This window comes from Sinocyclocheilus rhinocerous, unplaced genomic scaffold, assembly GCF_001515625.1.
Source record: "Sinocyclocheilus rhinocerous isolate Xijiao unplaced genomic scaffold, SAMN03320098_v1.1 scaffold1243, whole genome shotgun sequence".
Taxonomy (NCBI): Eukaryota; Metazoa; Chordata; class Actinopteri; order Cypriniformes; family Cyprinidae; genus Sinocyclocheilus; species Sinocyclocheilus rhinocerous.
The window spans coordinates 1,627,845-1,645,466 of NW_015626033.1; the positions used below are offsets into that span (position 1 = coordinate 1,627,845).

Consider the following 17,622-nt stretch of genomic DNA (forward strand, 5'->3'; position numbering starts at 1 on the left):
ATGGAACATCTCCCAGATGTTTCTCTGTGTTTGTTATGGTCAGATATGAACGCGGAAGAGCAGGGGAGCTCGTGACAGGATGAGACGGGGCTTGTTATGATGCCCAATATGATTGACAGGCGATGGACGAATCAAGGTTTCTCTGAGTCACAGCATGAGCACGAAAGAGTAAACACACCAAGACAGCCCAGGGAGCTGCTAAGTTTCATCATCACGTAAATCAGTGGAAAATGAATAGAAATGATGATTCTGTCTGAAGAAATATGAAGTAAGCATGTGTAAATATATCTATATATCTCCATGTATATGCATCTTTGGACTATAAGCCCGTATTGACGATGTTCAGTGAAGTATATGACACATACAGATTTATTATCTTGCACTCCTGACATAAAACATTGTTGCAGTGACAGTAGTTTAGTAATTTATCAAAACAGTGGTCAAATATCGAAGCTGTCTTTAATCTTTCTACTGATGCACAGTTTGTCCAGATCAAGTAAGAGTGTGATTTTTTTACGTGCTGTGAAAGTGAAACAACAATAATCTGTTGTTTAAATAATAATAATAATATTTAATAATAATAAATAATGTCAACTAAGTAAGTGTGATTATATTTATTTATATTGATTCGTGGGCTCCCCACTGGCAGCAAGACACAGTACTGAAACTTGCCCTAGCTAACCTGTTTCCCAGTAACCCTATTAGTAATTGGACTATTACCAGTAATTCATCTTGCAAATAATTAAACAAAAATAAGCTGGAATTAACAACGAAAACATGTGTTTGTCATATAATTATTCTTTAGTCAATCTTATCTCCATCATTTACCTCGGTCATGTTTCCTCTTTTCCTCCTCTTCTTGCTTTTTTTCTGCTTCTGGCTGCCAGACGGATAAGTCCTCTTCATGTTTAAATTAGCAAATGCATGAGTAAGCGCTGTGCCAGTTTGAAAATGCATCACGAGGAAAAAGCAAGCACATCCAGCGTAACGCGAGAGGGGGCCCTCAAAATGCAGAGCCCCAGGCAATTGCCTGCCTTGCCTGCCCTATTGCTACGCCTCTAGTTACATGTACTTGTTGACTGCATTGTGTACTGCAAATATTGTTGTGCCCTCATGATAATGTTCCTAATTTGGAAGTTGCATATACGGTGGCCAAGAGAGCTCAATGCACTGCAACTTAAGAAAACACATGCAAATAGAAAAAGCACCAGCAAATTAAGAATACATCTTTATCAGTTTGACAGCGCACATGCTGCAAATTCTCGCAACACAACCAAAAACAGAAACACGCTGCAAATACTCACAAAACAAAAAATTGCACTGCAAGAAGCACAGACCACAAAGGGGACCCCAACAATGCTTACGAAAATTAACCATGATTTTTACTATAGTAAAAGTAGTAACCATGTATTGACTACCATTTGTGTAACCACAGTTGTACAAATACCATGGTTAAATGGTACACTGCTCAAAAAAAATTAAAGGAACAATTTGAAAACACATCTAGTGAAAACCAGTCAGAAAGGATGAGTAGGAAAAAAATTTCAGTGGCCTCCACCTGTAAAACCGTTCCTGTTTTGGGGGTCGTCTCATTGTTGCCCATCTAGTGTACCTGCCCATCTAGTGTACCCCAATATCCCAGGAGTTTCCTCTCAAGCTTCACTCGACATCGCAGAGCTTCTCCGCTATGGGAACTCCTTCCTTTCAACCTTTCCTGAAGCTCTGCAATGTCTCGTTCCCACTCTCATGGAACTGAGGTTACGATAGTAACCGGAGACGTTTAATTGACTTGATGCTATACTCTGATTAAAAAGTGTTCCTTTAACTTTTTTGAGCTGTGGCAGAGCAAGTACCGAGAATTGCTACTGCCAATACATCCACAACATACTGCTGTGAGCATGTAAGGAATATTGCTGCTGCACATATAACATATATGAATAACCCCCATAGAATACATGATCACCCCGTAGCAAATCTATACAGGTGGAGTTGGGGAAGGTGGAGGGTTTCTGAAGTGTGCTGCTACTGCTAAAGCAAACACTGCCAAGTATTTGGATGTTGAGCAGCGAGCTTATTGGCTACCATTACAGGAGAGAACCAATCAGCCGTGCCATGTGATATTGATATCATTATGTCATATTGAGTTCAGACTGCTCCATCTATAGTTTCATGCCATAACTTTGTATTTCTGTCATAACTCTCGGAGTGATTTGCATTGTAATGTACATGACAATGTTAATGTATTTGGTCTTGGCAGAATAGATCTGCTACACTGCTGCTGCTACTGCCAATACATCCACAACATGCTGCTGTGAGCATGTAAGGAATATTTAATTTGCACATATAACATATATGAATAACCCCCCACAAAGCAGGAGACACAGAAATGAAGAATACAAGCCAATATGTGCATGTTGCTGAGTATAAGGATATAACTGCTGCATCAGTGCACATACGCACATGTCCCCACACACATGAAGATTAACAGAAAGGAATAGAACAAGACACCCCCCACAAAGCAGATCTATCGCCAAAGACATAGGTACTGCTGCTGCTCCGAAGAGCCATGTGAACCACATGTATTATTATCTATGTGTGCCTATGCTACCACACAGACGGGCTTAACACTAGTGGCCTATGGCTATGTGTGCCTGGGCTACCATGCCAGCTGGCTTAACTCTAATCAGACACACACTATGTGTAATGTTCACAACTGTTAACAAGAATGCGCGTTGCAATCCGATAGATAAGACCACAGCACCCACCTGAGCAAATATCATAAATTAGTCATTTGATAACTGTCATTAATATAACAATATCCTCTAATTATATAGAGCCATTACAACCCTCTATGCACACCTTGGCAATATAATCGCCATTGGCTAGTAAATTTTTTTGTTTACTCGCCAGACTGATATACTATTTTACACACACACACACACACGCGCGCGCGCGTTTATTTAGCTATCTAAATGGGGACATTACATAGACTTCTATTGTTTTTATATACAGATAGTTATACACTTTTTAACCTAAACCCACCCCTACCCCTCACAGAAAACTTTCTGCATTTTTACAATTTCAAAAGTAAAAAAAACTTTGTTTACTTTATTTTTATAACAGTTTTACAAATGAGGACATCCACAAATTGAGGTTTTTGCCGATTTTGTCAGGCTTTGCTCACTTTTGGGTACAAATTTGTCCCCAAAATATGGTTAAGTACACACACACACACACATGATTCCACCCAATCAGTTTATCTTTGTAAAATGGAACAGCTTCTTAAATAACTGAATGTGCACTCTTAACTTCAGCCAATCAAGCATTATATTATGATATTATGATAATTAAGCACTATTTAATGATAGAACTAGTGATTAGAACTAAAACTTGGTAACCATGAATGAATGCATATTTGTCATTTTAACTGAACTTAGGACTGGTGGTGGTGTTTAAGATATTGTTGGTAATATATAGGTAATAGTAATTATTATTAAAAGATACTACTACTACTACTATTATTATTTGCTGGGTTCATGAATATTAATCACGTTGTCAGCGTTTGCTCGAACTGATTTGCTGAAATCAAAACAGGGACGGTAATAGATGAGCGCCAGCCAACGAGAGCTGTTTGCGCATTAGCTCCGCCCACTGCCGAGAAACCGGCATATCTTTTGCTTGTTCTTAAAAGCTGAATAATTCTAAATGAACTCTGTTATTTTGACAGGAAAATACAACACAGAATATGGTTTACATGTATCGCGTCGATTCATCGTGGTATGCAAGACTCTCGCTCTCTCTCTTTGCATGTGTGAGAAACACAGCAGTTAAAGCGACGGCGAGTCGTGCGCCTTCACACTAGTTTACGGTACGTCAAATACAGGTGCGCTGCGTGCTACATACTGCGCATCCATTTAGTACATGACATGATCTATTGAGCGCATCCAAATAGTACAGATCGTTTGACGGAGAGTGAAACTCTCAAGCGCTCAGTCAGCGTGTTTATCGAGTGAAAATCTGTTGAACGCCTCTCACACACATACTGGCGTGTAAAATCTAAGAATTTATTAGCCAATGGCTAATGTTAGACATTATTTAGTCGCCCAGAGTAAGATTTAGTCGCATATGCGAGTGATTTACTCGCAATGTAGAGGGTTGATATTTCAATTTATAATGAAACAAAAAGTAATCAGAGCGAGGACACCTCCTAAGAGTTCTCAAATAAACTTAAACATCAGTCTCATTACAATGATCTCATGCTGTATCTAAAAAATTAAGATGTTATAATCAACCAAGAATGGAATACACAAAGAATATGAAATATTAATGGCAAATTACACGCATCTATATATGCATCAGCGTGTGCTTATGAGCCTTTCATGTTCTGCTGCTTTCATCAGTGTTCGCTTGAGTTATATCATTATTCTGCTCTGAGAACCTCAGAGGACTTTAAAAGCCAGCATCAATTTGGATTATTTGCCTTTGTCACAAGCAACACGTTAAAGATGAAATAAGCTGTGTTCAGAGACAGATTAAATTTCAGAGTCCTCATCAGTTCCATCTCTGTCTCTGATCAACGATAACAGGTGACTGTTAAAAATGTACTGATCTGTGTCAGAGGGCCTGTTGATGTCTCAGAATCCTTGCAATCTCAGAATAATATATACATTTATAAGCATGGTTTACCATGATATGAAACCACATATAAATGCATTTTAATATTGATTCTTTGTTTTGACAGGAGCTAGGGTTGAGACAGTCTGTGTGAGCGCATTAAAATCAATATCCAATTACAATGCAAATTATGTTAATCCACGAAGTGTGTGGTTGGGCATATATCAAGGTGAGAAGTTACTCATTTGGCAGTCAAATGAAATATTTTTAAGGCAGTCAGCTATAATTAAAGTTCTAGCATTATATTAGTTTTGCTGGGAGACAAGTTTACTTTTTTGGTATATATTCTTATTCAAGGGGTCCTGATTCTGTCATATCCTGCACATACTGCATGTTATCTAAAAAATACCGTTTTGCATTAATCATTCACAATTAGGATCTTCCCATCTGTGCAATGACATGACAACCCAAACAAAACAGCAGACAGCATGTCATGGGCCAGTGCTATTCAGTGCTACTGAAGTGTGTCACCTCAAGTACAGTTCAAGAAACAGCAGCAAGAACAACCTGCATTCTAATTAGATGGTTGAGTCAGAGACAGTGAAAGGGCTGAGACTTGTTTTCTCAAAGCTGTTTTGGTTTTCTGTGTTGGACAAGCATCGCTCCTCTGCTATTCATATGTTTGAGATGGTGTGATCAATAGCCATTGATTGGAGAATATAAAGTCTGCTGCAGGGCCTCGTTTGAATGTAAGCCACTGATGTAGAAACGCTGTGCCCATCTATTTATAATCCCAGTCTAATTCGCACTTAATCTTTTCATTCCCACATTTTGATAAATTCCGGGTTCTCGTATATGTGTTTTTCCACCGTAATCATTTAAGGAGTTATACACTTAGTCCAGTTCTAGAAGGGTAAAAATAGCTACCGGCCAAACACTGATGGAGATAAATCACAGTTTCTATTGGACGGTTTAATGTTTCATTTGGAGCAGCAAAACTCAACAGAAAACAACCGAGGACCTTTTAGTTTTCAAGAACAGTAGGTCACCTGCAAACTATAAATAAACATGAAGTCGTAATATTAATCATCACCATACGTAATTTTGATTGTGTTGCATATTCATTGATTTTTGACTAACAAAGGATGTTTTTCCTTACAATGTCTTGGATGATTTTATAAAGAAATGCCATTGAATAAAGGATCAAATAACATACCTGTACAAGGACACATGCTACAACATGACCTTTGAGAGATAAATCATTCCATAAATCTCCCTCTGAATACATGTGAAGTTCTAATCAATTATTAAAGTTGCCTATTATTACATCACACCAACCAGCTGGGCAATGCCACTCTAATGCAATCTGCTTTATTCTGTAATCAAACCTATTGTCAATTAAACAAACAACAACAGATGGTACATTGTTACCAAGTACGCTATATTTAGGGTTTGACTGAAAATCTGAGAATTTTAGAGCATTTTACCTTTGCAAGATACTTTTAAAGATTTGTCTAAAGTCTTTTATAGATAATTGTATATATTTAAAGCCTTTTAGTACATTTACAGCATGAACTCAACAGTTCAAAGCTATTCTATCACAACAACAGCTATTTATTATCTTAAATGCAACTGCTTTGACAAGGAAGATTGATTTCTAAGGGAATGCTGAAGGACTAATGGTGTTTTAGGAATAAGACTGTCCAGCATTACCATTCTTAACACTTCCTAACAATCGGTATTGATACGAGCTAAAGCAGAGAGAGTCAGGTAGCCAAATGTCATCATTCATCGCCTCAAGGATAACTCACATCTCTGAAGCGGTTCCAGTGCTTGATCTTGCGGCTGTACTGGGAAATGGTGGACAGCCACTGTTCATCTTCCATGAAATTCCCCGTTTTCTCCGCTTCTTTCCCGCTCTTAACGTCCACCTGCACGGAAAACCGTACAAGCGTCAGCACGAGAAGACATCCCAGATCATTCATCCACACCATTATTCCGCTTGTCTGATGTCTCGATTGCTCTGCTTTAACGGGCGAGAGACGGATGCTGAGACTACAGTGAAGTGTGACCTTATTACAGGATGCGTCTTCCCTCTATAGAGAGAGAGAGAGAGAGAGAGAGCGAGAGAGAGAGAGAGAGATGAAGACGCAAAGAGCTGCTGCTATCAAAGCTTGTCAGTAAACGCGCGCTCGGAATTTCATTAAATTCTGCTGTCGTTATAGCTATTATAGGATCATTCGAGATGTCAGTTAGCCCATCACCACTTAAAACAGAAAATAACCATGGGAAAATAAACATGCTCCACACTTTTACCTGCCATGCGTTTTTAAAACAGAAGTATTTTTCACTTAGACCGCAGGATGACCACTAGACTGGTCTTAAAACAAATGTACCATTTCATTTGATTTTCTTGTTTTTAAATGTATGCATAATAATAACGTTTTTATTGGAGTTTACAGGTGTCGCTATACATTTTGGTCACTACTGTTTTGAAAAATATTAATAAAAACATTTATAAAATGATTTAAAAAATAGCAAATATTATAGTCATCTTTCTGTAGTTTATATATTCCATTTATATGAGATACTGAGAACTAAATAATTGAGGTGAATCTAAATACCTCAAACTATTTATTTATTTACAATTGGAGAAAAATTAACAGATGTGGGGATCTTTATGCAGGTTACATCAATACTCCAGTAGGAGGACTATATAGAGACTATTATGAGTGCTTCATTGCTCATTCATTCATCAATTCTTTCAAAACACTGAAATGAAACAAGGGACTGTCCTTGTGGGTCATTGGATAGTTCACTCAACCTATTTGTTGAAAAAACTGCTTCCCTTTTTTAAGGACACAAGTGACTGGCTGAATTCGACTCATTTCCTATGTCTACAATACTTTATTGCAGGAATTGTAGTAGGCCATGTCTTTATGAGTGAATCATTGAATCATTCACTCAACCAATTTACTCAAAAATTAATTAATTCGAATTAGCCAATATTTGTACATAAATACCTAAATCGCATTTTCCCCAGTGACAAGTGATATCTAGCCACCACTAAAATGTATTTTTTTCTTTAAGCAGGCATGACATACTACCTTAAATTTTGTAAAGTCAACATTTTATGTAAACTTTATATTTATATGTTGATTTACATATTTACACACATATTTAGATTCACACACTTCCTACTTTCTGTTTATTGAAATTTGCTGTAAATAGACTGAGCTATTATAGCTTGTTTTGTTGTAGTACCCATAAATCAGTAGATAAAAATGTTTGTCATTTTGTTGCAAATTGCGCTGTAGTATTAACCTATTTGTAAAGAGCTGTGCAGGTTTCACTTGAACAATGGGTATAAAACGGTTTGCTACACCTTCATTTGCAGCAGGCCTTCAGTTTCATTAGATGTTTTGTGTGCACAAGGGGAAATCGTATTTTTTATTTCAACGAAACTTAAAGTGCTCAGATAGAAACATGCACCCTGATACTGACAATTTTTCATGAAAGGCCTCTTTAATAATAATAATAACATGCACAATTTTGAAGAAGTTATAGAGGCTTTTTTCATGATAGATAGACAGATAGACCGATAGATAGATAGATAGATATATAGATAGATAGATAGATAGATTCAATCGTTTAGCTGTGTGTGAATATGTCAGTGTATAGTGAAACTCAACCCTGAAAGCCCCACAGGGGGTTTCAAGTGGTCATTTTTGACCAAGGCTATAGTTGTCACTTGCTGTAGTTTCATACATACATATATGTATGAATATGTGTGACACCTGATTCATATGAAAGAAGATAGGCTGCAGGCAAGCAATGCAAACCTCAACATACTTGACACAGAACATACATCTCTATTAAAGACAGGGTTTTGACAAGCTTTTTTGTATACATATTTGTCACAGTTGTGTAAACAAAAACAATTCCAATTATAAATATATATATATATATATATATATATATATATAACATGACATCTATGCTGACTAAGATCTATAGAAGTAATTTTTATCTGTTCCCTGGGAATCAAACCCAAGGTCTTGTGGTTGCCAGAACCATGCACTGTTTGAGCTAGTTAGGAAAGAACATAAGAGACATATTGACTCTATATTACTCCTTTTCCTCTTACAAGTACTAAGAAAGAAACATCAATGTTTAAAGGTGATGTTGTACCACACGGACCCAGGACAGGGTGCAGTTTTTCCCTGCTCTCAGCACTTCCCAGCACTGCATCGCATATGCAGCAGTGAAGGCAAATCCTACACTTACCCTGCTTCATTTCATTCTTTCATCTGCAACGAGACTCTGAAAAGTCCCAGATATCATTACCTTGCACAGCAAGTTACACTCTTCTAGGTTTCCCTTTAGTGATTTTTAGTGATACTGAAATGTCTTTTTACCTTTGGTCTCATTTTTGGCTTTGCTGATTCAAGGTGGCAATTTTTTAAGAGGTAACGACACATATGGACATATACTGTATATTCTAACATGGTTATAGGAAAACGGTCATATCTCATTGATCATATCAGTAATCACCGACTGACTGTACACTATTCTGTATGCTCATCAAATAAATAAAAAGACATGTAGCCTAATACTGATTCAAAGCAACTGTTTGTGTATTTTTGCGATTTTGGAGCCAGAATTTTGTGGGACAGAAAAAGAGGCAATTCACCTTTTTAGTCAGTGTACCATCATCAGAAGGATTTTGAAACTGATATTTCAAGGTAAAAACTTACAGTGAAAGTGCCCATACGTCCATACGGGATTTCTAATTGCCTAACATGTCAGAGTTTTGGCTTTGTTCTCATATATACGCTCTCTTTTCCTCCTATATTATACATTATGCATTGCGTTCATTGTTCTCTGTAGATCCCACCTTCTCACACGTCACGATTGGTCGATTACAAAGCCTGCATGCTATTGGTCGAACTACTTTTCAATCATTACCTTCAACAAGTATGAAAACAATAGAAAAACAAAGCCGAAACATGGATATTTGAGGCAATTTAGAAATTCCGGTCAGAACATGACGTATAGGCACCCAAGACAGATCTAATTCTTCGACAACAATCCAGTATGTATTTGTGTTTGAGTTAAGAAGAACACAGACATCTCTGTTTTCTTGAATGCATTGGCCAATCAGAATCCCTCGCTAAAAATGCCAGAGTTTTTGTAAAGTGCTGAGTTCTGCACGCTCGCGAATCCTCTCATAATAACAAAGAGTGGACACAATGTAAATAAAATATTCATTTTGCAGTGTAGACAGTTTCGTTGATTATAAGGGAACTTTGTGAGATTGCATGAACTAAAATGAGTGACAGATTTTTAGTGATTATAAAAGGAGTGCTCTTGTGCACTTTCATTTGATCCATTCAGAACATGTGTAAAACCTTTGTTGTCTTTCATCAGTTGCATCAGATAGCTGACGAATATACTGCAACAGTGTTACAATAACATTAATACAGAAGTACTCTGAGGTATGACAGAAGCAACGGTTTCAGTTGCAAAAATGAGCAGACTGATACACTATTGCCATGGACCACAGTGAATATTAGGTAATAATCACAGGATGCTACTATTGACCAATCAGAATCGAGTATTTAGAGAGCTATGTAATGATTATATCTGATAATTTATTTTCTCTGGATTAGAGTTTGTTTTTTAAGCTTTAATCCTCAATTCCGCATTGCAAGGTGTCATTTTTCAGTGCTTCCTCGCCAGTATAAATCTGCACTCAAAATGTCAGCATCTGCGTTCTTTTTCTCTGAAACACACAGCATAATCTTTAAAGTGGCTCAATTAATCTTCGCTGAAGGCGTTAAACAATGTCTTAGCCTAATATTGCCTCCCTCCGTCTACAGCAATAGTGGCAGACATGATCTTTGCACAATTTTGCTGACAGTAGGATTTTAGAGTTGTTTTAGGGTTAGCTTCCCTCAAAAGGGGGCCAATTTGTAAATGGCATGACATTTTAATAAATTACTCATCTGTGCAATAATGTCACTGAAGGAAAGCAACCTCCTCATGGTCCAATAGATAAGTGGCTTGGATCTCTATGTTAACCTTAACTGTAACTTTACACCTAAACTTGCTGTGCTGCGTATTGGAACTGCATGAAAGAACACTACATCTCAGCAAGAATTATCCAACAACATCAGAGTTTCTCCTGGCCCTCTGGGAGCTGGGATCCTTTTTGTCCTCCCCTGCAATAAATCAAATCTTAAATGGAACAGTGTTTTGGATGAAGACACACAGAGAGACATTATTTAGACGCAGTGTGCATCTATACTGGATTATGTTCTTGATATTAATAATCAAACACATTTCTCTATCAATCAAAAAAAAAAAAGAAAGAAAAGCTCCAGTATTTTGCAGTCAGATGATATTGTCATGCCATATGCAGTCACAATTAGTTCATAGTTCTGGAGATAATAATGGTTTCAAGACTTTAAACATTAGTGACCACAGACAAAACAGGAGTCTGTCCTCTTTCCCAAAAGCATGGCGTTTCTATGGTTACTGACTACTCAGATCAGTCCAGGGACTGTTCTGTTGCTCCTCCCCTCTCTGTGCTGCCCATTAAATCAGCTCAGTCCATGATTTCATGAAACTCTGACCACCAACACTGAGCCCACCTGCATCAGTCAAGACACTTGCAGTGTCCTTTAGTCTGCCTGGATTTCATGAAGATTGAAAGGACAGTTATATATAGGTAAAGCTTTTTTAAGCATTAGGGATCAAATATATGCCTGTGTTGTTCACCATATATAATATTCAGATGTGGAATAGGTTTTATGACTGTAGGATGAAAAGGAAGAGGTGATCATCCTAGTACGAATGCTAGCAACAATATACTTGATATTAATGTGCATTTTTGTTTTGTATGTTTATGTATTGTTATTCCAATGTGAAAACCAAAGAACACTGAGGTTGATAAAATAATAGCGTTAATTTCTTTAATGATTTCTATGAGCAAAGCTCATGACTGCCACCTGGTGTGCAATTACAACACCCACTGTTGACTGATAATCCCAATCTATACTACTTTACAGAAGTTTTTTTTTTATTATTTGTTAAAGAAATTCATACTTTTTTCTGTAGCACTAAATCAGCATATTAGAATATTTTCTAAAGTATCACGTGACACAGAAGACTGGAGTAATAGTTGCTGAGATTTCAGCTTTGCCATCACAGGAATACATTTAAATTATACGAAAATAGTATCATTTTAAATAATAATAATAATAATGTTACTATGTTTTAATCAAATAAATGCAGACTTCTTTCAATAACTAAAAAAAATAAAATAAAATTACTGATCCCAAAACTTTTGAGCAGTAGTGTATGTCCAAACAGACTTGACCCTAAATATTTATTTTTCAAAGTAGTTGCAATTTTCTTACTTCAAGACAGCCTTAAAGGGCAAACTAAAATAATTCTTTGCTGAATATGTATTTAAATCTCATTGTGCTTACCTCATAAATTAGACAGTTGTAAAAGCATCATAATTACATTTGTTGTAGATTCATTCCCAAAAGAACCTAAGGGCCAAAAAGAATGCATTAACCAGATCTTAAAGATTATTTAAATACCTTTAATTGGGCCAATTCAAATTGGGTTCATCATTTTGGGTAATTACAAATATTCTTTGCTTTAGATGCAAGTCAATAGAGACTACAAAATGAACATTTTACTTTCAGATGGATAGCCTTTCTGAAGCACCACTGGTTGCAAATATTTCAGAAAATTAAAAAAAAAAATGTTTATATGGCAACAAAATTAACCTTTTTTAAGAAATGACTGTCACAAGCTTAATATATCCTCGGAATGTGAAATTAGGCATAATTATGTTTCAACTCTAAATTTGTTAAAAAGAAAATGTATTCTTATTTATTTATTTTTTTGGTAACTATGTTACATTACATACACACAAAAAATCATAAAATGTTGCACTGAAATGAAAGTACATAAAACATGGAAGAAAAAAAATCTCCAAGAACATTTTAGTGGCTAATTGGTCCAAGCACTAATGCCAAGCATTGATGTATTTCCTTCCTATATTACATAATGCAGAGATGTACAGTATACATTAAGACTGGATCTGGCAAGGCACTTGATTATGCTTCAGAACCCTCCATCTACACTTTGCAAAACACAGTTAAAATGAATGCTTCTAAGGTTCTAAAAATAAATTAAAATGGAAGAAAATAGTATGATACCATTTAATAAATACAAATATTAACCTTCCATTTGCATAAATCTCAAACATTCTTTTTAAAAATCCAACAGGCAAAACCACAGGAAACAATTCATTAAATGCTGAATGACACCGGTGTAATCATTTGACTTCCTGTGGTCAGATAAACGGATCAAACATTACTAGAAATTTCAGAATTGGCTCAGAAAACCCAAATATGGGTATTGAAAAATGCTTTGAGAAGAATAGGTCTAAATAAAAAAAGAAAAGCAGTAAGCTAGCAGCACTGATTACCATTTAACAGCTGTGCACTTTCCTCTCTACCAGTAAATCATCCAATGCTTTATTATTTTTTTAATTCATTACATATTTAAATCCATATATAAAACCATTTCGCAGATGTTAAGATCTTCCATGAGTTGTAATTTTCCTAAGATTTTGAAGGAGAGATGAGAGTGAACCCATGTGGCACCAGGATGGGCTATCTTTCTTTCTCCTGAACTGGTGCAATGCAATGTCCCATTTTAGCAAAGAGAACAGAACATTTCTGTATATTGTCATCTTCAAATAACGTCTCAACAGGACACCACCTGAAACAGAACAAAATGATAAAACAGTCAAAGAATGTCCACAGATAAACACTAGATAATCCACTAGACGAACAATTACAATTCAGAAAAGAAAAGTAAACTCACATTCTGCTACTCAATGACCATGTAACAGAACCTGTATATCTGAAAGTTTCGAGCAGCTGGGTGTTGCCATTTTCTGTGCCCTTTGGTATAAGTCTGTGTCTCCAAAGTAACGTGCCCGATACAACAAGCCTTCCTCTGCAAACAAGAGCACATATGTCTACGTTTTCAGAATATTTTGCTAAATTTCACTTGCATTATGTGGACAGGCAATGTGAAACACTGCTTTATACATCATCTATAAACATGCATTATTAAGCAGCTTCATATGCGTCACATACTTTGTTGCTTCTCCTTCCAGCAATTGTTTCTCAGGTTTGATATATAGTCTTCCTCCACACTTTGTTCAACATTCTTAAGATTCATCCCCGTATATTCTTCTGAGAAGTGGTCGCCCACATAGTAAGGCACCTTCAGAGTTACAGTGTGTCGCCTGTTTGTGTGGCCCATGGATCTAAAGCAGGTGGAGTGTTCGATAACGTCAGGGATATTTATCACTTGAGTGACATCCATCATGCTTTAGTAAGATAAACATTTTTTCTTTCAGAACATTTTTCTGTGAGACTGAGGTTTAAGGATATGAAAGCAAACGCATACAAATGGTTAAAGTCCGCGTGAACCGGAAGTTGCTGCCGACTTTATTTCAGTGTAGTGACGTATTTCCAGCTGAAACGGAATATTGAATAGAGGGCATGGTTTTATTTTTGCGCTGCTCCTCTCGGTCTCTCACTCATAGCAATCTAACAGTTAGAGGGGTGTGTTTAAGGATATTCTGCCCAAGCCGTCAAACTGACTTGCTGCCGACTTTATTTCAGTGTAGTGACGTATTTCCATCTGAAACTGAATATTGAATAGAGGGCATGGTTTTATGTTTGCGCTCCTCCTCTCGGTCTCTCACTCATAGCAATCTAACAGTTAAAGGGGTGTGTTTAAGGATATTCTGCCCAAGCCGTCAAACTGAGGTCATCAGAAAAGGAATGCCATTCCAGAGCGGAAGTAAATGTTCAGATTTTGATTAAAGATTACGAAGACAAACAATTTTTTTCAGCGGATTAACTTGCACTGATTAATTGTTCACATCATTACTAGCAATGTGCGCTAGTAAAGTAAATAAAGTCAATTTTGATTTCATGCGGACTTTAACTTAGTGTGACAGCTAACTCAAAATGCACAATGGGATAGAGAACATGCTTCATATGACTATCAAACACACACCAGTGTTAAATAATACACATGATCATTTAGTCAATGTTGGTCTTACGGTCTGTGGCTGAGGCTGTATGGAGGACTGGAAACCATCATCTGGCTGAGAGCCGAGACTATGATCAGAATGAGTATTGGCATCAGCTGTACAAACAAGGCAAGGCCACCCTGGATGATAAAAATCATTCATTAATATTAAACAGTACACCATGACATAATGAAAAAAACTATTGCTATATTTCATCAGCCTGAAAACTTCTTTTAAATACATACCAACTGGCTCAAATAATGCAATTTAACATATCACAGAACAAATTTTATTTTATTTGTTCTCTTGACCATAGATGACACACAGGGTTTCTGTATGTTGTACGTAGGTGAATAGAAGACTTTCTAAGACCTTTTTAAGATCAAGTAAACAAAATGTAAACGTATTGAACGTAACACAACATTGTGCAAAAAATTGCTTAAGAATATGAAAATGTTTACTTTACCTTCTAATTACACTACACTACACAAATGATGTTCCTCCTCACAATTTTGTAGGGGTGCTCTGATTAGGATTTTTGAGGCCGATCACCAATCGCCGATCACTGAAAGCAGTATCTGCCGATACCGGTCACCGATACCGTTCTTTTTAAAGCCTTCTTTTTATAATTTATAGCTATTTATAGTGATACTTCAATCAGGATTTTTAGACATTTATTCAGGGCCTGAATAATTTCCGATTTTTCGAAAATGGGGGGAATTACATTCTTAGGTGACTCTTGTGAGAGGGGAAGCAGCTTTCACACAGGAGTCCGCTACTGATCCCTGGCTGTTTACCACAAACACAACATTTATTCCAACATTATAATCATTCCATTATTTTGATTTCAAATCCAAACATTGTCACTGAAAATGCTTTTTCAGCATTGCAATTCTTTTTTTACACAGTACAGTAATACAATCTTTCACAGACATGTTTAAACAATAAACATAAGCAACACATTATTCAATGCTTTTTACTTTTGCATTTATCAGATGTGTGCAGTGCATTTTATGGAGGACTGTTTCCTGATCCTGGTAGAGTAGACTACAGTGCCGGCTGTTCTGACTCACAGACTGTAAGTACGTATTCATTTAAAGGATTTGGCACTGATGATTCAAACGTGAGTTTTGGGCAGTGTAGAGTAGCGCTTGTTGTTTGTCATTTCTCCGATCACAAATGCAGACATGGTTTTGTTTACGCAGCGCGATGCAACGCGTAAAAAGACAGTATACGTCATTATAATCTGTAATTATGTCCCCACTGGATGCAACAAATGCCTCGTTTCTAATAGGTTTTAATGTTTTTGAATCGTTGCTCCGGCCGGACGGCATCACAGTATGGCAAGGGGCGTAACATTTCCGTCACACGCTTGAGGTATTCGGCCAATCACAACGCACTGGATAGCTGGCCAATCAGAGCACACCTCGCTTTTCAGACCGATGAGCTTTGTAAAAATCGGCGCGGTTCAGAAAGGCGGGGCATAGAGGAGAAACAATAATGTACAGTATGTGGAAAATAATGCGTTTTTTGAACCTTAAACCCAGCGCAGCAGTAGACTCGATGCGGAAATGATCTCTGCACTGCTGCAGACGCACCGCTCCTGGAACGCACTGACGGACCGCAACCGTGTGCAGTGAACGCTTTAATCCGTTAACATGAGCGCGGAAAAAATACGCACCGCAAATGGAGTAATGTGAACCTGGCGTTATGTGTGTGTGCTGCGATTGTGCATGAGCGCATGGTCTCCAGGAGAGCGCGCGGGCGTTGAATGGTTAAACACTGGCAAGAATTAAAAAGTAATGCAATTTATAAACTTTAGTGACGACGGACAGAGACTGAGACGGTGCCGCTGCATGTCTGTGCCAAACCTCTCACGGCAGCATCATCAGCTTGAGATCGGCCTTTTTAGAGACCGCCAATCAAACATCCCAACGTGATTATCGGCCGATAGTGATCGGTAGCCGATTAATCGGAGCACCCCTACAATTTTGTCTAGTTTAAACCAAGATACATTTACTTGAGAAGCAAAATAATGTAATATTGGATGTCTTGTTTTATTAGAAATTGATCAAAATGAAGTGAGTTCATGATTAAAACAAGAACAAATATCTGTCAATGGGCTCAGAAAAGTTTACTTAATTTAACTGAGAAAACAAGTTTTCATACCCCATTGACAGATGTGTGTTTTTGTGTTAAGCATAAACTCTTTACACTTACTATTGTTCAATAAGAAAATAAGACTTCATATATTCAATTTGCATCTCAAGTAATTGTATCTTTATGTTGTTGTTTTTTTGCAGTGCAAGCAACATTTAATGCCATGAATATGTGATTTTAAGACCTTTTTAGGACCTGCAGAAACCCTGTGACACAATCTTATAACACATTTAATAATGGGCTATGCTCTTCTTAATTGTCATTTCACCTAAATATCAACATTTGTGAGCTTTAATCAGTTGAAACAGTATTGAGGTCAATTGATCTAATTTTGTGTCTCTGGAAAATAGTGATCTATGACATTATATTATGTTGAATATCAAAGGTTCTGGTGTAGAACTGTTAATGAGAGACTTTTGGACATATTAATGTTTTTAGATTTGTGGAGTAGGGCTGGACGACATGGACAAAATTTATATCACGATATATTTCTTAATTTCGGTCGATACGATATAATTCCGATATCGATATGAACACTATAATAAAAAAAAAAGCCTCATAAAAACTGCCAAGAACACCCACAACAGATGTCTGTACAAAACTTCTGAAAAATGATTTTTCTAAGTCTATGAAACCTCCCCCTATAAAACTATATATTTAAGGAAAAAAAAACAGCACAAATAAATTAATGTTCACCTTATATCAAA

The 17,622-nt window shown here is 36.8% G+C and overlaps 2 protein-coding genes across 4 annotated transcripts in view; both read right to left on the reverse strand.

Annotated features, from left to right (window-relative positions):
- The window catches only part of LOC107707351 (SPARC (osteonectin), cwcv and kazal like domains proteoglycan 2), a 42,233-nt gene extending 35,514 nt beyond the window's left edge, over positions 1–6,719 (reverse strand). For both annotated transcript variants that reach the window (XM_016511350.1, XM_016511343.1), the window contains exon 1: positions 6,426–6,719. In XM_016511350.1, coding sequence (XP_016366836.1) covers positions 6,426–6,608 — 183 coding nt within the window. In that variant the 5' untranslated portion in view covers positions 6,609–6,719. The remainder of the gene's footprint in view (positions 1–6,425) is intronic.
- Positions 6,720–12,941: 6,222 nt separating this feature from the next.
- Positions 12,942–17,622, reverse strand: part of LOC107707369 (dnaJ homolog subfamily B member 12-like) — an 8,594-nt gene continuing 3,913 nt past the window's right edge. For both annotated transcript variants that reach the window (XM_016511366.1, XM_016511360.1), the window contains 4 exons: positions 14,786–14,895; positions 13,806–13,978; positions 13,528–13,662; positions 12,942–13,422 (listed from right to left, as the gene is read on the reverse strand). In XM_016511366.1, the coding sequence (XP_016366852.1) occupies positions 13,538–13,662; positions 13,806–13,978; positions 14,786–14,895 (408 nt within the window). In that variant the 3' untranslated portion in view covers positions 12,942–13,422; positions 13,528–13,537. The remainder of the gene's footprint in view (positions 13,423–13,527; positions 13,663–13,805; positions 13,979–14,785; positions 14,896–17,622) is intronic.